The following is a 25,000-nucleotide window of genomic DNA, read 5'->3' as shown; positions in this document are numbered from 1 at the left end:
ACATCCAAAAATCAACAACTGAGGCAACATCAATCACACAAAGTTTACAGCCTAAAAATGAATGATCAGAAATGGAAGATAAAGCACCAAAAGGCAGCAGCATGCAGATCACATCACTTTAAATATAAAAAAGAACTAAAATGTGCAGTTCTAAAACATTCTAAAACAAAATCATTGTTTTTGCTAAGAGGATGGGACCATAAGTAATATACATTAAAAGTCATCAAAATCATAAAGTTCTTGATCCAAAATCCTTCCACAATTTATATATTTGAACCTATCTGCCATATCTTGGACCACTTTTATATAAAGTACAAAAGGAGTTATAAAGAAACAGTCAACAAAAAGAATGTGGTTAGGTTTGCTGTGTGAATTACCACTAAATAATTTGAAACGGGTAATCATTCACTTAAAATGAAAATGTTAAATTAACTGATAAGATTTTAAATCACATTTTTTTCTACTTTATCTATTGACCTTAATTTTTAAAGCTTTCTTGTTTGAGATGGGGGGGGGGGGGGACAATAACCATTCATGCCTCTTGCAGCCAGAGCCAAAGTGCAAAAGCCATTCCAGCTACAAATAAGCCACTTGCACCCTTCCAATCTTCTTCAAAAAGTACCTGAGTGACTACGAGGGGCAGAGACTTCTCTATGCAATTTAACGCAAACTCCACTCCACAAACCTCTGCTGCTGCCTAGAAAAAAGTGGACAATCTCATACACAGCCAACACACAAGCCAAGCCATGACTGAAGAGTAGTTTCAGGTCTTAAGGATTCAAAAAAGTTGATTTCAATCCAGTCACACAAAAATATAGATGTATATACAAAAGGTAATTTTGAAGATTCATAAAACAAGATAGAAGTAATAGAATAAATCACTGGATACTAGAAAGAGCATCAATGGAGTTGTATCACTTGTCCATTTACTCAATTTTATCAATACATAATTCAGAACCTTAATTACAAAATGGCTATTCTGCATTCAAAATAAAAATAAAGCTATATACCAAAATGTTCAGCACATCCAAAAAATATCTTCCAAGAAATCTTGAAGATCAATTTAATAATTTGGATTTTGAAAGGATATACTTAAAATATACTTTTAACTGGCATACTGCATGCCACTAGCTGAATATGGCTGTACAAACTAGACACATCTGCAAATTAGTATACCAAGGAAGTTTCAAGTAAATTTACAAAATTAACTTATCAGCTTTTGACTTTTTTTCCATATTCTCTTCAGACTTTGCAAATAAAAAACGGATGCAAAATATGTAACACTGAAAAACTGATTACAAACTTGGTAGAAATATTACATATAAAAAGACCTTCAGCTGAAAACACATTCAGTGATCCTGATTTATTTGAGCCACCCCCTTCCTCCATTCATAAGGGAATTCCTTTGGCCTAATGTACCAAAAAATAGGTTTAATATCATAACAAGAAAGTCTAATAAGAAAATTGATACTGTAATTGCTAAATGTAATAGAAAAAATCTTTAAAATCAAACTATAGCTTGTTTGCCCCTATTTACTATCTGATCCTTAAATAGCTAACAAAAGGAGGGCATTGAACAATAGAGACTACCATGGTACAAAAACTGTACACCCTTCCATCAAGATGTATCATGGACTAATGTAGACTAATACCCAAAATAATTTTCAATCTCATACAACTAATTCATTATGTATATATACAAATTCTTACATTTTGTAAACAAATTTTGAAGTGATACTCATAGACCTAGTTCACATTGGCACTGCAATAACATTAAGATGTTACTATACGAGTTTTAACCACTTGCCACCAGGTGGCATGTACGTACATGCCATGGCTGTTGTGGACAGAAAAATGGATGGCATCATATGACCATTCCCACACCACTGGCTAATCAGACGGAGTTTATTTTTCTCCAATAGTATCGGCTTCATATGCATGGTAAAGCTTTTAGGCAATAGCACCTAAAGTGAAGGTAACCCTTCAAATTTATAACATAGCAAAATAAAAGCTTTTAGTGCCAAATGTCACAAACTACCAAATGAGCCAGGCGCAAATGGGAATCTGCCAATGAGGGCCAACAATCCCATTATCATGTCCATTTGCCAAACCTTTACTTGGTGGTATTGGGTTATAATGAACTGCCATGATATTTTTTAGAAATGTCATATATGAACTTCCTGAAGACAACCAAAATGTTAAAAAACTATAAGACAGAAATAATTAAACAGGTATAATTCATATATACATTAGTTACAAGTCAGGCTACCTATAACATTCAAGGACAATTAGGACACCCAAGTTGAGTGTTAAAATTTATATAAAATTTATATATGAAAAAAAGGTATAACTTCTTTGGTTGAATGCAAGCAAAACGTGCGTGGTTATGAACTTACCTTGTCTGTACTATCACATCCAAAAGCTTAGGCTCAAAACCTACATTCTCTCTCCAACCATAAAAGTACTCACCTCTTCTGCCTGCTTGACCTTGTCTAAGGTGCCCTCTAGCTGTTTCACCTGCAGCTGGAGGTTAGCCTTGTCTGCCGTTAGCTGACGCAAGTCTTGATCCTTCTCTGACAACCTTTTATTCCAGGTCACTTCCTCTGACTCAACAGATGCCTCTAATGATTTGAGTAAATTCTCCTGAAAACATTAACAAAAATAATAAATAAAAGAAATCTACAGTTTCACTAAACTAAACTAATGTCATCACATTCTAGTTGGGGGTTATCTACTTTTTCAATCTTCAATAATGCATCAGCAATCATAAAAAACAGTTATTCACACTACCAAAGATACAGCATCAATATAATTCAATTATCACTTACAGTATCTGCAAGAACAGTCTGATAATGGACAACTTTTTCATTGACTGCTTGGACTTCTTGTTCCAGCTCACTAACTCTCTTGCTGTCACTGGCAGATGACGATCTCTTTAGATCTTCAACCTGAAAACAAGATTCAAAAGCAAATTAATTTGTGAAAATAGCAACTTTAATGTTACATGTACAATCTGCACCCTTGGATTCTAGTATTCCATCAACGTACCTGAGACTTAAGCTGAGCATTTTCCTTGGCAAGTTTCTCAACCTGAGACTTGAGTTCGGGGTCTTCAACCTTTACTTCAACTACCTTTTCTACAACCTGTAAAAGAGTAAAATAACCAATTAAATCCTTATCACGATTGTGTAAAATATGATTTTAACAAAAATCTTTCAAATACCTTAAAATCCATCTTCTCTAAAAGCCAGATAAAGGCACACCTACAATGCATTCAACAAGTTTTTGCCTATTGATTTGTAAAGAGACTTTTCCTGTGTCGTATTGTGTGTTGAAAGCTTGCTTTTTTACTAAATTACATGTAAACAATTAAAATCAGTTGAAACTAATTAATAAAAAATATTTCCTACTACAGTGATTGCAATGTAGCAGCAGGTTGGTGAATACAACTTGAGTCAATAACACTGAGAACCTTGTGTGTTTATATCCATGGAATTCAACAACAAAACATTGCTTAACTTGACATGGAATGCTTATTGCTATACAAGAGCATTAACTTACCTTTTCAACTTCAACAACCTTTTCAACAACTTTCTCCACAACCTCTGGCTGTGGTGTCTGAGATGACTGAGTAATTACTTGTAATGCCTTTGTCTCAAACTCACTCAGGAATGCACCTTGGTCCTAGAATTAGAGACAAATAATTGTAAGAATTTTCCCTAAAATATCAATATGATACCTGTACCTGAGTATTAAAAATCCAACTGCATAATAGCAGTAACAAAAACATGAAATCAATTTATTGGCTATGATTAAAAAAAAAAAAAAAAAAAAAAATCTACATCCTTGACTAAAATTCTCCAATGAAGAGAAAGTTTATAGTCATAAATAATCAACTGTTAAATTTGCAAAATCTATCAATTTGGTAAAGAACACTTGTTCTATAGAGACAAAACCACATGTATCTATCTAACTTGTCTGTTAACTAAAAAATCCATTCCATGCTAGACAAAATTCCTGCAGTGTGACAAAAATGCCCAATGGGAGCACTACAGTTCACAATTCTAAAGTTTAATTTGACAGGCCTTGAAGAAGTCAAGACTATCAATCATTCCCAAAGTAATTACTTTATTAGCAACCTTTTACCACCTGAATCTTGCACAATCTTACACATTTCCCTATTGCATCTAATTTGAGATTATTCTTTTAAATCATAACTGTTAATAATGCTGCTAGCTATAGTCTATGTCACTGGACCCTTTCCATCTGGTTTGCGCAAATGTAAATTCTTTTGTAACAAAGATGTGATAAAAGCAATTAGTAACAGTAAACAGACATACCAACAATGTAAACTACACTCCTCTGCACTAGATTTCAGTAAAACATAAGAAAATCACAATCAACCATATCACACAATAACCAAATGTATAACTTGTGGAATGTAAAACCTTCAATAACCGAATATCCATTTGATTTTCCTTGCAATACAAATGAATAGGAATGAGAATGCATTTTAATTAACCTATAATCCTCCCTTCTAATTAACAACTTTGACACCATAACACCTGTAAACCTTGGCAAGACCTTTCACACTAAACCACCAACCAAGATTCCAATCTATTTGCAAACTGAAGAGTAAGCTCTGGAAAAAAAAGGTTCAAAATAAATTAACAAGAACTAACTTTTGAAAGTTAGTTTTCCAAATCCATCTATAAGAATATTTAATATCAAGGGATGAGAGGAATGAGTGAGGATGAGGGAGGAGAAATGAGGGGGAGGGAGGGGTGAGGGAGGAGAAATGAGGGGGAGGGAGGGGTGAGGGAGGAGAAATGAGGGGGAGGGAGGGGTGAGGGAGGAGAAATGAGGGGGAGGGAGGGGTAGGGAGGGAGGAGAAATGAGGGGGAGGGAGGGGTAGGGAGGGAGGAGAAATGAGGGGGAGGGAGGGGTAGGGAGGGAGGAGAAATGAGGGGGAGGGAGGGGTAGGGAGGGAGGAGAAATGAGGGGGAGGGAGGGGTAGGGAGGGAGGAGAAATGAGGGGGAGGGAGGGGTAGGGAGGGAGGAGAAATGAGGGGGAGGGAGGGGTAGGGAGGGAGGAGAAATGAGGGGGAGGGAGGGAGGGAGGAGAAATGAGGGGGAGGGAGGGAGGGAGGAGAAATGAGGGGGAGGGAGGGAGGGAGGAGAAATGAGGGGGAGGGAGGGAGGGAGGAGAAATGAGGGGGAGGGAGGGAGGGAGGAGAAATGAGGGGGAGGGGGGGAGGGAGGGAGGGAGGGAGGAGAAATGAGGGGGAGGGGGGGAGGGAGGGAGGGAGGGAGGAGAAATGAGGGGGAGGGGGGGAGGGAGGGAGGGAGGGAGGAGAAATGAGGGGGAGGGAGGGAGGGAGGAGAAATGAGGGGGAGGGAGGGAGGGAGGAGAAATGAGGGGGAGGGAGGGAGGGAGGGAGGGAGGGAGGGAGGGAGGGAGGGAGGGAGGGAGGGAGGGAGGGAGGGAGGGAGGGAGGAGAAATGAGGGGGAGGGAGGGAGGAGAAATGAGGGGGAGGGAGGGAGGAGAAATGAGGGGGAGGGAGGGAGGAGAAATGAGGGGGAGGGAGGGAGGAGAAATGAGGGGGAGGGAGGGAGGAGAAATGAGGGGGAGGGAGGGAGGAGAAATGAGGGGGAGGGAGGGAGGAGAAATGAGGGGGAGGGAGGGAGGAGAAATGAGGGGGAGGGAGGGAGGAGAAATGAGGGGGAGGGAGGGAGGAGAAATGAGGGGGAGGGAGGGAGGAGAAATGAGGGGGAGGGAGGGAGGAGAAATGAGGGGGAGGGAGGGAGGAGAAATGAGGGGGAGGGAGGGAGGAGAAATGAGGGGGAGGGAGGGAGGAGAAATGAGGGGGAGGGAGGGAGGAGAAATGAGGGGGAGGGAGGGAGGAGAAATGAGGGGGAGGGAGGGAGGAGAAATGAGGGGGAGGGAGGGAGGAGAAATGAGGGGGAGGGAGGGAGGAGAAATGAGGGGGAGGGAGGGAGGAGAAATGAGGGGGAGGGAGGGAGGAGAAATGAGGGGGAGGGAGGGAGGAGAAATGAGGGGGAGGGAGGGAGGAGAAATGAGGGGGAGGGAGGGAGGAGAAATGAGGGGGAGGGAGGGAGGAGAAATGAGGGGGAGGGAGGAGAAATGAGGGGGAGGGAGGGAGGAGAAATGAGGGGGAGGGAGGGAGGAGAAATGAGGGGGAGGGAGGGAGGAGAAATGAGGGGGAGGGAGGGAGGAGAAATGAGGGGGAGGGAGGAGAAATGAGGGGGAGGGAGGAGAAATGAGGGGGAGGGAGGAGAAATGAGGGGGAGGGAGGAGAAATGAGGGGGAGGGAGGAGAAATGAGGGGGAGGGAGGGAGGGAGGGAGGAGAAATGAGGGGGAGGGAGGAGAAATGAGGGGGAGGGAGGAGAAATGAGGGGGAGGGAGGAGAAATGAGGGGGAGGGAGGAGAAATGAGGGGGAGGGAGGAGAAATGAGGGGGAGGGAGGAGAAATGAGGGGGAGGGAGGAGAAATGAGGGGGAGGGAGGAGAAATGAGGGGGAGGGAGGAGAAATGAGGGGGAGGGAGGAGAAATGAGGGGGAGGGAGGAGAAATGAGGGGGAGGGAGGAGAAATGAGGGGGAGGGAGGAGAAATGAGGGGGAGGGAGGAGAAATGAGGGGGAGGGAGGAGAAATGAGGGGGAGGGAGGAGAAATGAGGGGGAGGGAGGAGAAATGAGGGGGAGGGAGGAGAAATGAGGGGGAGGGAGGAGAAATGAGGGGGAGGGAGGAGAAATGAGGGGGAGGGAGGAGAAATGAGGGGGAGGGAGGAGAAATGAGGGGGAGGGAGGAGAAATGAGGGGGAGGGAGGAGAAATGAGGGGGAGGGAGGAGAAATGAGGGGGAGGGAGGAGAAATGAGGGGGAGGGAGGAGAAATGAGGGGGAGGGAGGAGAAATGAGGGGGAGGGAGGAGAAATGAGGGGGAGGGAGGAGAAATGAGGGGGAGGGAGGGAGAGAGGAGAAATGAGGGGGAGGGAGGGAGAGAGGAGAAATGAGGGGGAGGGAGGGAGAGAGGAGAAATGAGGGGGAGGGAGGGAGAGAGGAGAAATGAGGGGGAGGGAGGGAGGGAGGAGAAATGAGGGGGAGGGAGGGAGGGAGGAGAAATGAGAGGGAGGGAGGGAGGGAGGAGAAATGAGAGGGAGGGAGGGAGGGAGGAGAAATGAGAGGGAGGGAGGGAGGGAGGAGAAATGAGAGGGAGGGAGGGAGGGAGGAGAAATGAGAGGGAGGGAGGAGAAATGAGGGGGAGGGAGGAGAAATGAGGGGGAGGGAGGAGAAATGAGGGGGAGGGAGGAAAAATGAGGGGGAGGGAGGAGAAATGAGGGGGAGGGAGGAGTGAGGAGGGAGGAGTGAGGAGGGAGGGAGGGAGGGAGGAGGGAGGAGTGAGGAGTGAGGAGGGAGGGAGGGAGGGAGGAGGGAGGAGTGAGGAGTGAGAATGAGGGAGGGAGGGAGTGAGAAGGGAGGTGAAATGAGGGGGAGGGAGGGAGTGAGAAGGGAGGTGAAATGAGGGGGGAGGAGTGAGAAGGGAGGTGAAATGAGGGGGGAGGAGTGAGAAGGGAGGTGAAATGAGGGGGGAGGAGTGAGAAGGGAGGTGAAATGAGGGGGGAGGAGTGAGAAGGGAGGTGAAATGAGGGGGGAGGAGTGAGAAGGGAGGTGAAATGAGGGGGGAGGAGTGAGAAGGGAGGTGAAATGAGGGGGGAGGAGTGAGAAGGGAGGTGAAATGAGGGGGGAGGAGTGAGAAGGGAGGTGAAATGAGGGGGGAGGAGTGAGAAGGGAGGTGAAATGAGGGGGGAGGAGTGAGAAGGGAGGTGAAATGAGGGGGGAGGAGTGAGAAGGGAGGTGAAATGAGGGGGGAGGAGTGAGAAGGGAGGTGAAATGAGGGGGGAGGAGTGAGAAGGGAGGTGAAATGAGGGGGGAGGAGTGAGAAGGGAGGTGAAATGAGGGGGGAGGAGTGAGAAGGGAGGTGAAATGAGGGGGGAGGAGTGAGAAGGGAGGTGAAATGAGGGGGGAGGAGTGAGAAGGGAGGTGAAATGAGGGGGGAGGAGTGAGAAGGGAGGTGAAATGAGGGGGGGGAGGGAGGGAGGAGTGAGAAGGGAGGTGAAAAGAGGGGGGGGAGGGAGGGAGGAGTGAGAAGGGAGGTGAAATGAGGGGGGGGAGGGAGGGAGGAGTGAGAAGGGAGGTGAAATGAGGGGGGGGAGGGAGGGAGGAGTGAGAAGGGAGGTGAAATGAGGGGGGGGAGGGAGGGAGGAGTGAGAAGGGAGGTGAAAAGAGGGGGGGGAGGGAGGGAGGAGTGAGAAGGGAGGTGAAAAGAGGGGGGGGAGGGAGGGAGGAGTGAGAAGGGAGGTGAAATGAGGGGGGGGAGGGAGGGAGGAGTGAGAAGGGAGGTGAAATGAGGGGGGGGAGGGAGGGAGGAGTGAGAAGGGAGGTGAAATGAGGGGGGGGAGGGAGGGAGGAGTGAGAAGGGAGGTGAAATGAGGGGGGGGAGGGAGGGAGGAGTGAGAAGGGAGGTGAAATGAGGGGGGGGAGGGAGGGAGGAGTGAGAAGGGAGGTGAAATGAGGGGGGAGGAGTGAGAAGGGAGGTGAAATGAGGGGGGAGGAGTGAGAAGGGAGGTGAAATGAGGGGGGGGAGGAGTGAGAAGGGAGGTGAAATGAGGGGGGGGAGGAGTGAGAAGGGAGGTGAAATGAGGGGGGGGAGGGAGGGAGGAGTGAGAAGGGAGGTGAAATGAGGGGGGGGAGGGAGGGAGGAGTGAGAAGGGAGGTGAAATGAGGGGGGGGAGGGAGGGAGGAGTGAGAAGGGAGGTGAAATGAGGGGGGGGAGGGAGGGAGGAGTGAGAAGGGAGGTGAAATGAGGGGGGGGAGGGAGGGAGGAGTGAGAAGGGAGGTGAAATGAGGGGGGGGAGGGAGGGAGGAGTGAGAAGGGAGGTGAAATGAGGGGGGGGAGGGAGGGAGGAGTGAGAAGGGAGGTGAAATGAGGGGGGGGAGGGAGGGAGGAGTGAGAAGGGAGGTGAAATGAGGGGGGGGAGGGAGGGAGGAGTGAGAAGGGAGGTGAAATGAGGGGGGGGAGGGAGGGAGGAGTGAGAAGGGAGGTGAAATGAGGGGGGGGAGGGAGGGAGGAGTGAGAAGGGAGGTGAAATGAGGGGGGGGAGGGAGGGAGGAGTGAGAAGGGAGGTGAAATGAGGGGGGGGAGGGAGGGAGGAGTGAGAAGGGAGGTGAATGAGGGGGGGGAGGGAGGGAGGAGTGAGAAGGGAGGTGAAATGAGGGGGGGGAGGGAGGAGGAGTGAGAAGGGAGGTGAAATGAGGGGGGGGAGGGAGGGAGGAGTGAGAAGGGAGGTGAAATGAGGGGGGGGAGGGAGGGAGGAGTGAGAAGGGAGGTGAAATGAGGGGGGGGAGGGAGGGAGGAGTGAGAAGGGAGGTGAAATGAGGGGGGGAGGGAGGGAGGAGTGAGAAGGGAGGTGAAATGAGGGGGGGGAGGGAGGGAGGAGTGAGAAGGGAGGTGAAATGAGGGGGGGGAGGGAGGGAGGAGTGAGAAGGGAGGTGAAATGAGGGGGGGGAGGGAGGGAGGAGTGAGAAGGGAGGTGAAATGAGGGGGGGGAGGGAGGGAGGAGTGAGAAGGGAGGTGAAATGAGGGGGGGGAGGGAGGGAGGAGTGAGAAGGGAGGTGAAATGAGGGGGGGGAGGGAGGGAGGAGTGAGAAGGGAGGTGAAATGAGGGGGGGGAGGGAGGGAGGAGTGAGAAGGGAGGTGAAATGAGGGGGGGGAGGGAGGGAGGAGTGAGAAGGGAGGTGAAATGAGGGGGGGGAGGGAGGGAGGAGTGAGAAGGGAGGTGAAATGAGGGGGGGAGGGAGGGAGGAGTGAGAAGGGAGGTGAAATGAGGGGGGGGAGGGAGGGAGGAGTGAGAAGGGAGGTGAAATGAGGGGGGGGAGGGAGGGAGGAGTGAGAAGGGAGGTGAAATGAGGGGGGGGAGGGAGGGAGGAGTGAGAAGGGAGGTGAAATGAGGGGGGGGAGGGAGGGAGGAGTGAGAAGGGAGGTGAAATGAGGGGGGGGAGGGAGGGAGGAGTGAGAAGGGAGGTGAAATGAGGGGGGGAGGGAGGGAGGAGTGAGAAGGGAGGTGAAATGAGGGGGGGGAGGGAGGGAGGAGTGAGAAGGGAGGTGAAATGAGGGGGGGAGGGAGGGAGGAGTGAGAAGGGAGGTGAAATGAGGGGGGGAGGGAGGGAGGAGTGAGAAGGGAGGTGAAATGAGGGGGGGAGGGAGGGAGGAGTGAGAAGGGAGGTGAAATGAGGGGGGGAGGGAGGGAGGAGTGAGAAGGGAGGTGAAATGAGGGGGGGAGGGAGGGAGGAGTGAGAAGGGAGGTGAAATGAGGGGGGGGAGGGAGGGAGGAGTGAGAAGGGAGGTGAAATGAGGGGGGGAGGGAGGGAGGAGTGAGAAGGGAGGTGAAATGAGGGGGGGAGGGAGGGAGGAGTGAGAAGGGAGGTGAAATGAGGGGGGGAGGGAGGGAGGAGTGAGAAGGGAGGTGAAATGAGGGGGGGAGGGAGGGAGGAGTGAGAAGGGAGGTGAAATGAGGGGGGGAGGGAGGGAGGAGTGAGAAGGGAGGTGAAATGAGGGGGGGGAGGGAGGGAGGAGTGAGAAGGGAGGTGAAATGAGGGGGGGAGGGAGGGAGGAGTGAGAAGGGAGGTGAAATGAGGGGGGGAGGGAGGGAGGAGTGAGAAGGGAGGTGAAATGAGGGGGGGGAGGGAGGGAGGAGTGAGAAGGGAGGTGAAATGAGGGGGGGGAGGGAGGGAGGAGTGAGAAGGGAGGTGAAATGAGGGGGGGAGGGAGGGAGGAGTGAGAAGGGAGGTGAAATGAGGGGGGGAGGGAGGGAGGAGTGAGAAGGGAGGTGAAATGAGGGGGGGAGGGAGGGAGGAGTGAGAAGGGAGGTGAAATGAGGGGGGGAGGGAGGGAGGAGTGAGAAGGGAGGTGAAATGAGGGGGGGAGGGAGGGAGGAGTGAGAAGGGAGGTGAAATGAGGGGGGGAGGGAGGGAGGAGTGAGAAGGGAGGTGAAATGAGGGGGGGAGGGAGGGAGGAGTGAGAAGGGAGGTGAAATGAGGGGGGAGGGAGGGAGGAGTGAGAAGGGAGGTGAAATGAGGGGGGGAGGGAGGGAGGAGTGAGAAGGGAGGTGAAATGAGGGGGGGAGGGAGGGAGGAGTGAGAAGGGAGGTGAAATGAGGGGGGAGGGAGGGAGGAGTGAGAAGGGAGGTGAAATGAGGGGGGGAGGGAGGGAGGAGTGAGAAGGGAGGTGAAATGAGGGGGGAGGGAGGGAGGAGTGAGAAGGGAGGTGAAATGAGGGGGAGGGAGGGAGGAGTGAGAAGGGAGGTGAAATGAGGGGGGGAGGGAGGGAGGAGTGAGAAGGGAGGTGAAATGAGGGGGGAGGGAGGGAGGAGTGAGAAGGGAGGTGAAATGAGGGGGGAGGGAGGGAGGAGTGAGAAGGGAGGTGAAATGAGGGGGAGGGTGGACAGAAGGCAACACAAGGAGTAATAGAAAACTTCAGGAAATTGAGAGAAACAAAAATAAATTATCAAGACAAAAAACAGCCATCAAAGCTTCCCTTTAAAATCACTTGTCTGAAGGTCTGCCCTCATGATTATAAAGGGGAAAAAACTGCATGTAACTGGGTTCTTGATCGAAGTGTAAATTCATTTCCCAATTCTCTACTCAACACTGATATCTTGTACTGCACACATTAGGAGTCAAAATAAAAATTTGAAGCGATTCCCATTATGTACCTTTTTGTCATACAGCTTTTGGCACACAGTTGGCTCTTCTATGATACTGTGTGTGCAAATGACTTTTGGTGTGCCATCCTGATCACATGCCCCATCTGCTGCAACTGCTGAAGGACCACTCTCTGAGTCTACCTTTAGCTCTGCACTTGTCTGAGCATTTTCTGGTACAGCTGAGCTCCCAGCCTTGGCTCCTGAGGACTTCTTTCCACGGTTCTTCTTCTTTGCCATTTTCAGTTTAAGAGTGATGTGGTTTTCCTTTAAACCTTATTTTTATGGCATAAATACTTTGCAGTGAATTGCACTACAACACTTCTTATCACCATTAAACAACAAAACTTTAGCAATGTTCCCACTTTTGAAGCTGATAGAGTTCCCCCTTCCTGCACCAAACACCGGGCAGTCCCAACTGAGGCCGACGCAGTGCTTCCTCTCCTCTGACTGGAGGATCAATACTTGGATCAATACAGTCCCCGGCTGGCCCTGCACCAGAACTCCTCATCACCTTTATGTCCCACTTACAGAAGGACCATACTTGGGCATTTTCCCTTCTGAATGCCAACAAAATTAAGCCTTACATATTTTCAGCATAAATAGCTAGGTGGCACCTCTCTTAACATTCAATGTCCCCATGTAAACATGAAGCAACTTTAAGTGCATATATGAAGACATACATTCCCCTTTTCATGATAAAACTTGACTTTATAATTATACAGAATTAAAGTATTAGTAAACTTGAAAATAAAGATTCTCCAACAAAGCCATTTAATATTCAGGCTTGTGCCACTGCAGTAGTCCTGTTGTGAAGCTAGCCTGTCACAGTGCCACGCATCAGCAGTTGTAGATCTTCAGTGTTTGGTTTCAATTAATCCTACAATTTGAGTCGGTAATCCATATCAAATTCATACTACTTTAAAGTTGACAATTTCTTATATGATCTTTTCCATCATAACATTGGTAGGAAAGTAAAAAGTTAAATTGAATATGGAGAAAAAGGACAATGATAACTAATAAAACTTTTAAGTCAAAAACACTTAGGGGGGAGGAGGAGAAGAAAAAAAATGCCATGGAAGAGCAAACATTTCCTCAACATCACTCATCTGCTGCCATGTGGGACTACTTGCATTATCAAATATATGTTGAAGTATGTATACATAGACAAGTCTATTCTACAACACAATCTCAAATGCTCAGCTCCCACCCCCCTTCCCCAAACCCCCACCCCACTACACACTGTATAAGAGTGGGTGGATGGACAAGGAGAATGTGGGTGGTGGGGGGAGGGGGATGGGGATGTGAATGTGTATACGGGTGGGTGGTGGGTGGTGGGTGGGGGGGGTAGGGGGAGGGGAGCGGGATTGGGAGGGGGATGCAAATGTGTATATGGGTGGGTGGTATGGGGAGGGGGAGGGGGAGGGGGAGAAGGATGCAAATGTGTATATGGGTGGGTGTTGGGTGGTGGGGGGAGTGGGAGGGGAAGTGGGAGTGCGAGGAGGATGCAAATGTGTATATGGGTGGGTGGTGGGTGATGGGGGGAGGGGGAGGGGATGCAAATGTGTATATGGATGGGTGGTGGGGGGAGGGGGAGGGGATGCAAATGTGTATATGGATGGGTGGTGGGGGGAGGGGGAGGGTTGGGGGGGAGGGGGAGGGGGAGGGGATGCAAATGTGTATATGGGTGGGTGGTGGGGGGAGTGGGAGGGGGAGGGGGAGGAGGATGCGAATGTGTATATGGGTGGGTGGTGGGGGGGAGGGGGAGGGGGATGCAAATGTGTATATGGGTGGGTGGTGGGGGGGAGGGGGAGGGGGATGCAAATGTGTATATGGGTGGGTGGTGGGGGGAAAGGAAGGGGGAGGGGGAGGGGGATGCAAATGTGTCTATGGGTGGGTGGTGGGGGGAAAGGAAGGGGGAGGGGGAGGGGGATGCAAATGTGTCTATGGGTGGGTGGTGGGGGGAAAGGAAGGGGGAGGGGGAGGGGGATGCAAAGGTATATATGGGTGGGTGGTGGGGGGAGGGGGAGGGGGAGGGGGATGCAAATGTGTATATGGGTGGGTGGTGGGGGGAGGGGGAGGGGGAGGGGGATGCAAATGTGTATATGGGTGGGTGGTGGGTGGTGGGGGGGAGGGGGAGGGGGATGCAAATGTGTATATGGGTGGGTGGTGGGTGGTGGGGGGGAGGGGGAGGGGGATGCAAATGTGTATATGGGTGGGTGGTGGGTGGTGGGGGGGAGGGGGAGGGGGATGCAAATGTGCATATGGGTGGGTGGTGGGGGGAGGGGGAGGGGGAGGAGGATGCAAATTTGTATATGGGTGGGTGGTGGGGGGGAGGGGGAGGGGGAGGGGGAGGGGGAGAGGGAGGAGGGGGAGGGGATGCGAATGTGTATATGGGTGGGTGGTGCGGGGAAAGCGAGGAGGAGGAAGATACAAATGAGCATATGGGTGGGTGGTGGGGGGAAAGGGAGGAGGAGGATACAAATGAGCATATGGGTGGGTGGTGGGGGGAAAGGGAGGGGGAGGGGGAGGAGGATGCAAATGTGTATATGGGTGGGAGGGTATAGGGGATGCGAATGTGAATGTACAAGGGGGGGGTCCAAATGCGAATGCGAACGTGAATGTACAAGGGGGGGGGGTCCAAATGCGAACGTGAATGTACAAGGGGGGGGGGGTCCAAATGCGAACGTGAATGTACAAGGGGGGGGGGGTCCAAATGCGAATGTGAATGTACAAGGGGGGGGTGTCCAAATGCAAATGTGAATGTACAAGGGGGGGGGTGTCCAAATGCGAATATGAATGTACAAGGGGGGGGGGGGGTCCAAATGCGAATGTGAATGTACAAGGGGGGGGGGGTCCAAATGCGAATGTGAATGTACAAGGGGGGGGGGTCCAAATGCGAATGTGAATGTACAAGAGGGGGGGGGGGGTCCAAATGCGAATGTGAATGTACAAGAGGGGGGGGGGGTCCGAATGTGAATGTACAAGAGGGGGGGGGGGTCCGAATGTGAATGTACAAGAGGGGGGGGGGTCCAAATGCGAATGTGAATGTACAAGGGGGGGGTCCAAATGTGAATGTACAAGAGGGGGGGGGGTCCAAATGCGAATGTGAATGTACAAGAGGGGGGGGGGTTCAAATGCAAATATGAATGTACAAGAGGGGGGGGTCCAAATGCGAATGTGAATGTACAAGGGGGGGGGGGGGTCCAAATGCGAATGTGAATGTACAAGGGGGGGGGTCCAAATGCGAATGTGAATGTACAAGAGGGGGGGGGGTCCAAATGCGAATGTGAATGTACAAGAGGGGGGGGGGGTCCAAATGCGAATGTGAATGTACAAGAGGGGGGGGGTCCAAATGCGAATGTGAATGTACAAGAGGGGGGGGGGGTCCAAATGCGAATGTGAATGTACAAGAGGGGGGGGGGGGTCCAAATGCGAATGTGAATGTACAAGAGGGGGGGGGGTCCAAATGCGAATGTGAATGTACAAGAGGGGGGGGGGGGGTCCAAATGCGAATGTGAATGTACAAGAGGGGGGGGGGGTCCAAATGCGAATGCGAATGTACAAGAGGGGGGGGGGTCCAAATGCGAATGCGAATGTACAAGAGGGGGGGGGGGTCCAAATGCGAATGCGAATGTACAAGAGGGGGGGGGGGTCCAAATGCGAATGCGAATGTACAAGAGGGGGGGGGGTCCAAATGCGAATGCGAATGTACAAGAGGGGAGGGGGTCCAAATGCGAATGCGAATGTACAAGAGGGGGAGGGGGTCCAAATGCGAATGCGAATGTACAAGAGGGGGAGGGGGTCCAAATGCGAATGTGAATGTACAAGAAGGGGGGGTCCAAATGCGAATGTGAATGTACAAGAAGGGGGGGTCCAAATGCGAATGTGAATGTACAAGAAGGGGGGGTCCAAATGCGAATGTGAATGTACAAGAAGGGGGGGTCCAAATGCGAATGTGAATGTACAAGAAGGGGGGGGTCCAAATGCGAATGTGAATGTACAAGAAGGGGGGGTCCAAATGCAAATGTGAATGTGAATGTACAAGAGGGGGTCCAAATGCGAATGTGAATGTGAATGTACAAGAGGGGGGGGGTCCAAATGCGAATGTGAATGTGAATGTACAAGAGGGGGGGGGGGTCCAAATGCAAATGTGAATGTGAATGTACAAGAGGGGGGGGGGGTTCCGAATGTGAATGTACAAGAGGGGGGGGGGGGTCCAAATGCGAATGTGAATGTGAATGTACAAGAGGGGGGGGGGGAGTCCAAATGCGAATGTGAATGTACAAGAGGGGGGGGGGGGGGAGTCCAAATGCAAAAGTGAATGTACAAGGGAGGGGGGGGGGTCCCAATGTGAATGTGAATGTACAAGGGAGGGGGGGGGTCCCAATGCGAATGTGAATGTACAAGGGAGGGGGGGGGTCCCAATGCGAATGTGAATGTACAAGGGAGGGGGGGGGGGTCCAAATGCGAATGTGAATGTACAAGAGGGGGGGGGGGTCCAAATGCGAATGTGAATGTACAAGAGGGGGGGGTCCAAATGCGAATGTGAATGTACAAGAGGGGGGGGGGTCCAAATGCGAATGTGAATGTACAAGAGGGGGGGGTCCAAATGCGAATGTGAATGTACAAGAGGGGGGGGGGTCCAAATGCGAATGTGAATGTACAAGAGGGGGGGGGGGTCCAAATGCGAATGTGAATGTACAAGAGGGGGGGGGGTCCAAATGCGAATGTGAATGTACAAGAGGGGGGGGTCCAAATGCGAATGTGAATGTACAAGAGGGGGGGGGGGTCCAAATGCGAATGTGAATGTACAAGAGGGGGGGGGGGTCCAAATGCGAATGTGAATGTACAAGAGGGGGGGGGGGTCCAAATGCGAATGTGAATGTACAAGAGGGGGGGGGGGTCCAAATGCGAATGTGAATGTACAAGAGGGGGGGGGGGTCCAAATGCGAATGTGAATGTGAATGTACAAGAGGGGGGGGGGTCCAAATGCGAATGTGAATGTGAATGTACAAGAGGGGGGGGGGGTCCAAATGCGAATGTGAATGTACAAGAGGGGGGGGTCCAAATGCGAATGTGAATGTACAAGAGGGGGGGGGGTCCAAATGCGAATGTGAATGTACAAGAGGGGGGGGGGGGTCCAAATGCGAATGTGAATGTACAAGAGGGGGGGGGGGGGTCCAAATGCGAATGTGAATGTACAAGAGGGGGGGGGGGGGTCCAAATGCGAATGTGAATGTACAAGAGGGGGGGGGGTCCAAATGCGAATGTGAATGTACAAGAGGGGGGGGGGTCCAAATGCGAATGTGAATGTACAAGAGGGGGGGGGGGGGTCCAAATGCGAATGTGAATGTACAAGAGGGGGGGGGGTCCAAATGCGAATGTGAATGTACAAGAGGGGGGGGGTCCAAATGCGAATGTGAATGTACAAGAGGGGGGGGGTCCAAATGCGAATGTGAATGTACAAGAGGGGGGGGTCCAAATGCGAATGTGAATGTACAAGAGGGGGGGGTCCAAATGCGAATGTGAATGTACAAGAGGGGGGGGTCCAAATGCGAATGTGAATGTACAAGAGGGGGGGGGGTCCAAATGCGAATGTGAATGTACAAGAGGGGGGGGGGTCCAAATGCGAATGTGAATGTACAAGAGGGGGGGGGGGGGTCCAAATGCGAATGTGAATGTACAAGAGGGGGGGGGGGTCCAAATGCGAATGTGAATGTGAATGTACAAGAGGGGGGGGGGGGTCCAAATGCGAATGTGAATGTGAATGTACAAGAGGGGGGGGGGGGTCCAAATGCGAATGTGAATGTGAATGTACAAGAGGGGGGGGGGGGTCCAAATGCGAATGTGAATGTACAAGAGGGGCGGGGGGGTCCAAATGCGAATGTGAATGTACAAGAGGGGGGGGGGTTCAAATGCAAATGTGAATGTACAAGAGGGGGGGGGGGTCCAAATGCAAATGTGAATGTACAAGATAGGGGGGGGGGTCCAAATGCGAATGTGAATGTACAAGAGGGGGGGGGGGGTCCAAATGCAAATGTGAATGTACAAGAGGGGGGGGGGGTCCAAATGCGAATGTGAATGTACAAGAGGGGGGGGGGTCCAAATGCGAATGTGAATGTACAAGAGGGGGGGGGTCCAAATGCGAATGTGAATGTACAAGAGGGGGGGGGTCCAAATGCGAATGTGAATGTACAAGAGGGGGGGGGGTCCAAATGCGAATGTGAATGTACAAGAGGGGGGGGGTCCAAATGCGAATGTGAATGTACAAGAGGGGGGGGGGGTCCAAATGCGAATGTGAATGTACAAGAGGGGGGGGGTCCAAATGCGAATATGAATGTGAATGTACAAGAGGGGGGGGGGTCCAAATGCGAATGTGAATGTACAAGAGGGGGGGGGTCCAAATGCGAATGTGAATGTACAAGAGGGGGGGGGTCCAAATGCGAATGTGAATGTACAAGAGGGGGGTCCAAATGCAAATGAAAATGCGAATGCGAATGCGAATTGAATGAACAAGAGGGGGATATGAAAGCCTACCAGGGAGGATGAGAAAGTGTTAAAGTCTGTATTACACCACAAGGTAGACATGGGGACAGAAACAAGAGATCCAGCTTGGAAAAAAATCAATAAGCAACTTGAAGCCTACCACTGCTCTTGGATCAATAATCCTGAATCAATACTAGGGTTTCCTCAGACATTCCCCTCTCCCCTCCCCTCATAACCCTTGGCCTTTACTACCGAATACTGATTATTTGTGTAACAGTAACAAATCAAGGAAACTAAACTTTACTGCATATTCTGTAATAAGCAGATGCTAAGCACATACAAAATAATCACACTGAAGGATAGACAACTAAAGGAAAGGGGAAGGAAGGAGAAAAAAAAAAAGCACTCAAAGGACAGGACAAAAAAATATATCAATTTTGGATGAAGATATAGTTAAGGGCACCATTTCCCTTTCAGGGTCAATTTACAAAATATTTACAATATTTACGAAATATAACTCAATTTGGTTTCTATTCCAACATACCGAAAATCTTAGAGCTCTGTTTTATAGGAAAATTAATCAATTTTAGCTTTGTTTTTTAAGCTATAAAATAAGGCTGCCTCAAAAGTTACTTCGTCTTATGGGGGAGGGGGTGGGAAAGGGAGAAGAGAAATTTAGTGATTTTTTTTTTTTTTTTTTTTTTAGGTGGTAAATATAATTTCTTCACATGGTTTGCGTGTTTTAAAGAGCCTATATCCAGCTTAGTATGTCAAATATCATTGACTGAAGCCACTTCACAGAAAAAAAAAAAAAAAAAAAATACAAGATGTATTTGAACCTTTCAAATTTCTTTTCATTGAGATTCACATCTATTTACAACAATTTGGTGTAATACAGTATGTGGTAACTTCTGCTTCAGCCCTTTAGACAAGTGTATAGCCACCAACTCTCTATGCATCTGAGCAAGTGGGTAGTTACCCCATTAACATTTGAGGCTGTGCAAACCGAGGTCACACTGCACTCACCAATATCAATGTATATGTATGCTAAGAAGAGGCCCAACAGTGTTGAATGTGTGTTGTGTATTCCCCCTCATGCACATGTGTATTAATATTGTATACACTCACATTTGCCCATTCATATATGCACAATTTTAAGACTTAATGTACTGGAATGCACCCTAATTTACCAGGGGGCTGCATGAGTATTCATTCTCAATGAAATTAACTTCACTCTCCTGAGATCCCCCCCCCCCTCCTCAAAGTTGTAATTGCTGGCAGTGAATTAGATAATAGGCAATACATTCACATCTTCACAATTTGGGGAAGGAGGTAGGGGCTGATGGTATTACCTGTTAATATATCTAATTCATTGCTAGTGACTACATCTTCACCATCCCCCACCCAAGAAGTTCAGCCCGACACATGGGAGGTTTCCTCAAAATCCAGCCTGCTAGAGTGTAGATTGCTGTACTTAGTGTTGTGTTGCCCCTATCAGTATGGCAGCTTGAACAGCACTGCAAAATCAGCAAGACAAATCTACTGAGGCATTTCTTCTGCTCACCTTTTAACCAAGTGCTTGCCAGCTTTGAAGGCTGTGTAGAGGGTGTGGCTTACACATACAAAACATACAAAACAAATTACATATATTTTTAAATACAGACAAAATGAGTGATTTTACAAAGCAATTCAGGGTAAAACCCACTCAAAACATCAAAGGAGGGGCTTTGCATGCCTATGAGGGAACCCTTTGAAGAATAAGATATCAAATATGCAGAAATTAATTTTTCTGGAAAATCAACATATTAAACAGAATCTAAAAGAAATTCAACTTCAAATGTTTCCCAGACTTACAAAGACATTCAAGATTACTATAACTTGTCCCATTTAATATAGAAATATGAACCTAGTAAAATAATTTCAATACAGCACTTCAGCATACAGCAATTATCTAAAAAAGGGGCACAACTAGGGAGTATATACCTTACGGTAAAATGGTGTCCTTAAAACACGCAGGGACCTAGTCAAAGGGAAGCAATAATAAATGCCTTTAGAATATCAGTGAGAACAAGTAATCATACACAGAAACCAAACACAGATTAAGAAAGCTAAGATGAAATATAGCTTTCATATCAAGAAAATTAAATATAGTAAAAACCAATCCCTATTCATACAAAGCTAACCATAAACATCTCTTTCCCAGAACAATATCTTGAATTAGCTCTACAATTGCAGCCAAGTTTATGTATACTGTTATTGATACCTAGTGTTATCTATCACAGGTTCCTAACACCAGACTGAAAAGCTTCTGCTAATGAAGGTCGAGCCTAATCCACTGCTGCGTATCCACCATCCATTGAAAACAGAGGTGCTAATCACAGGATAAGCACCAAGATTTTTAAAATCTATTCATCATTACACTTAACAGGGAGATTTATGCCTTTCCTCTTTGATGCTGATCTGACAAATCAACATATCAGATTATTAAAAACCCATTACGAAGGGTAGAGTGGTTCATGCAGGGTGGGTTTGTGCTGTGAACATGTGTCAAGGTAAGACAGATGAGCAACAATAATGGTTAAAGCAAATAAATATCTTTAGGGAGCATGAAGAAGTGTGTAACTTGGTCTAATAGATGCTACTGAAACTTTAGCAGACCAAGCTAAAGAAAGCAAGAATGAGGTGGTACCTTCCGAGTCTCGGGCTAATGTACTGAGAGGCAAGCTACAAGTTGGGACAAGAGATGAGAGTTGCCAGCTTTGCCCAAGGCAAGATTGGAATCTTCAGCACTGTGGCTCAAGGAAGAAGCACACATTCATCCATCTAAAATCAATTTCCTATTCTGTACTTTTACAAACATCTTTATTAAACTGGTTTTCAAATGTTGCATTCAATGTATCTTAATTCTTTCCAAATGAAAACCACCTATATCAAATTCCTCTCTGATAATCAAGTCTCAACAGTCAAAGTTTCAGTTTCCAATTTACCAATTCTCCTATTGAATGTATAATACAATCAATTCAATAAACTCATTTCCCCACACAATACAAATTCAATAAAACATAAAAATATGGCTACTCAAACAAGAGTACATTGTTTTTGAACCTCTGCAAATTAGTTGGTACATCAATGTGGCTTATAATTTCCATCCTTACACATTGAACCTCAAATCAGATAGGTCTATATAGCTATATAGCTAAAAGTATTAAAAATCACCCTTCATCTAAATCTTACACCCCTTCACACCCTACTACATCCATCAAAGTGATCAACTCATTCATTTGCACTTCTCCCTTCCCATTGCAGGTACCTGTTCATTTTCATTCACATTTTTTGTCTTAATTAAAAAATCTAACAGGGCATGACAAGTTACTGAAATTCCAAGTTATCAATCTTTGTCAGAAAGGTGAACAAAGTTGCATGTATACACGCATGTGTATGTATACACGCATGTGTATGTATACACGCATGTGTATGTATACACGCATGTGTATGTATACACGCATGTGTATGTATACACGCATGTGTATGTATACACGCATGTGTATGTATACACGCATGTGTATGTATACACGCATGTGTATGTATACACGCATGTGTATGTATACACGCATGTGTATGTATACACGCATGTGTATGTATACACGCATGTGTATGTATACACGCATGTGTATGTATACACGCATGTGTATGTATACACGCATGTGTATGTATACACGCATGTGTATGTATACACGCATGTGTATGTATACACGCATGTGTATGTATACACGCATGTGTATGTATACACGCATGTGTATGTATACACGCATGTGTATGTATACACGCATGTGTATGTATACACGCATGTGTATGTATACACGCATGTGTATGTATACACGCATGTGTATGTATACACGCATGTGTATGTATACACGCATGTGTATGTATACACGCATGTGTATGTATACACGCATGTGTATGTATACACGCATGTGTATGTATACACGCATGTGTATGTATACACGCATGTGTATGTATACACGCATGTGTATGTATACACGCATGTGTATGTATACACGCATGTGTATGTATACACGCATGTGTATGTATACACGCATGTGTATGTATACACGCATGTGTATGTATACACGCATGTGTATGTATACACGCATGTGTATGTATACACGCATGTGTATGTATACACGCATGTGTATGTATACACGCATGTGTATGTATACACGCATGTCTATGTATACACGCATGTGTATGTATACACGCATGTGTATGTATACACGCATGTCTATGTATACACGCATGTCTATGTATACACGCATGTGTATGTATACACGCATGTCTATGTATACACGCATGTCTATGTATACACGCATGTCTATGTATACACGCATGTCTATGTATACACGCATGTCTATGTATACACGCATGTCTATGTATACACGCATGTCTATGTATACACGCATGTCTATGTATACACGCATGTATATGTATACACGCATATATACATATATCTACATATACATACATATATATACATATACATACATATACATATACTAGCTATAACATGTCAAGTCACCCAATACTTGTGAATTCATATTCTGATGTCTAATTATTAATGTTACAACAATGGAAATTGTGAAACGGGAGAAAGGTATTCAGGTCCTTTGTCAGAATGGATTAAGATTAACACCTTTTCTTTAGAGTGTCCTTCCTCCCTGAGGTGCTTCCTTCCAGTCTGACAATGAGCTCATACCTCATACATGTTTACCATGCTGGTTCATTAGTAATGACAAATTAGTTGAACATTCATTGCTTCTCATGTAGAAGCCACAACCTGATTTGCCACTTCCTCATTTGCTAAAGGAGCATGTAAGAGAAGTATTGTTTCCATATCTTTAGATGTCTGGTAAGGCTTAGGTAGAAACACTATGCATGTGTTTCCTACAGGATTTAGCTCTCCCATAATACTTGATTTAGTTTTTCACAGGTAAAGACAATGAATGTACTACATTTTGCATACACGGTGCATTTTTAGTGGATTCTACAAATAATAATAATACTCCTTCCTCTATAATTGGTTGTATACTGGCATGTATACCACATGGAATAGCAGTGGATACTTTTGCAGTGAAACTCCTCCAAAGTTTCCTAAGAGGCAACCCAGGACTGCAAATTGTGGTGCCATATTACAAGTACTCCTCTCCATAAAGTTTCCACATAAAAAGAACCTGAAGGGTATCTGACTTGACTGGATATCTTCAGAAAATAAGTTTTCTTGCCTGGAAATTGTTCACTCATCCTTGCCGGTTTCAAATGCACTCGCTTATATATATGGCTCTCAAATTCACTCATCCTTCTCTACCTTGAAATTATTCACACTCCCCCCCCCCCTCTCTCTCGCTCGCTCGCTCTCTCTCTCTCCCCCCCTCTCTGTCTCTAGAAGAAAAAAAATTTGGGCCCTAAAGCCAATGTGCCGTTACAACATTCATGTGGGGTTAAGGGAAACACGAAACCAGAAGCCACTCTTTAAATGTCCATGCTTGTAAATCTCAATATCTACTTGGACATGTAACTATATACTTACCTGCTCAAAATTAGTCTTGATTAGAAATCTTTGATAAGCATTTCCTCTTTGAGGAAAAACAAGGTTCCAACAACCTATTTTAATAGTCTAAAACGCTGACAACACACTGGCGTACTACTGATCAAATGACAAGTATTTTTATCTTCCCTTGAAGACGAGCAAAAAGCCAACTCTGCATCATGAGACTTGCAATCAAAGTACTGTAAAATAAATGCTGTTCATATTGCAACCTACCATACTTCAAGTAACTGAAAATTTAGTAAATACTGTATGAAAATATCAAATTTCATCTCTGTGTTTTCACTGTACAATTTTTAATCATAGCAAATGGAACCAATATTTCCTATGCCACAAATACTTAAAAAATTATAGATAGCAAACTCCATATGTACATGTTGAGCTCTAACTTCTATTTGTTCAATGTTCTTTGATTGAAGAAACAGCTACTAATTCTTGCCCTTCTGCTAAATCAAAAGAAATTCAATCCCTTTATAACCACAAGACTACTGGTCATGTGTCCACTCTGGGTCTCATGACCCTTCTCACTTCAATGGAAGATCAGTAACACTGAAGGAACCTTGTTTTTCTATTCAGCAAGTAATAAATTTCAGCAGTTTAGGACAGCTTTACTAAGAAAAGTTACCTGGTACGTCTTTTTCCTAACAGGAAGGGCCTGAAATGGGAAGAACCACTGTAGGAAGTAGTAAATCTTCCACATTCATTGCAAAATAATTATAGGAAACAGTACGGGTAAAACTAATCTTTCACTTTAACTTACTGGAACTTGATATTTCAAAAAGGATTTGGTTGCACCCAAAGATCAGCAATCTGTTGGAATATTTCTCCTCTTTACAACTAATATTTAAGCTTGCCCTTACTCAACACTGTTGTTGTAAATTGTGGGAAAAACTGAATAAATAAAATTGTAAATATAATAATTAAAAAATCATCAAGTCTATGAAAACAATATAAAAAATAAAATAAAATTCACAAATCACAGAATAAATTAGTGATAAAATATAAACCAAGGTAAACCAACCAGAAAGAAATGCAATCATCCACAACAAAAATGTATTTTGTAGAGGCAGGAAATGGATATATCTGATAAATGTATTACAGCCAATCTGAGAGTTCTGGTTCCATTCTG

The 25,000-nt window shown here is 47.1% G+C and overlaps 1 protein-coding gene across 27 annotated transcripts in view; it reads right to left on the bottom strand.

Moving 5' to 3' along the window:
* LOC113826878 (ribosome-binding protein 1) overlaps positions 1 to 25,000 on the bottom strand; it is a 78,078-nt gene that overhangs the window by 23,214 nt on the left and 29,864 nt on the right. For 16 of the 27 annotated variants that reach the window (XR_011399019.1, XM_070129119.1, XM_070129121.1 and 13 more), the window contains 6 exons: positions 24,497 to 24,526; positions 3,562 to 3,684; positions 3,049 to 3,144; positions 2,829 to 2,948; positions 2,470 to 2,643; positions 623 to 697 (listed from right to left, as the gene is read on the bottom strand). Coding sequence is in view for 26 of the 27 variants with exons in the window: in XM_070129119.1 (XP_069985220.1) it covers positions 623 to 697; positions 2,470 to 2,643; positions 2,829 to 2,948; positions 3,049 to 3,144; positions 3,562 to 3,684; positions 24,497 to 24,526 (618 nt within the window). In the remaining variant the exon portion in view is untranslated. The remainder of the gene's footprint in view (positions 1 to 622; positions 698 to 2,469; positions 2,644 to 2,828; positions 2,949 to 3,048; positions 3,145 to 3,561; positions 3,685 to 24,496; positions 24,527 to 25,000) is intronic. The other 11 variants (XM_070129127.1, XM_070129134.1, XM_070129140.1 and 8 more) reach the window with 3 other exon arrangements.

The sequence above is a fragment of the Penaeus vannamei genome, chromosome 13, assembly GCF_042767895.1.
Source record: "Penaeus vannamei isolate JL-2024 chromosome 13, ASM4276789v1, whole genome shotgun sequence".
Classification (NCBI taxonomy): domain Eukaryota; kingdom Metazoa; phylum Arthropoda; class Malacostraca; order Decapoda; family Penaeidae; genus Penaeus; species Penaeus vannamei.
Note: the sequence above shows the minus strand (reverse complement) of the source record. Positions and strands in the feature narration are given on the sequence as shown.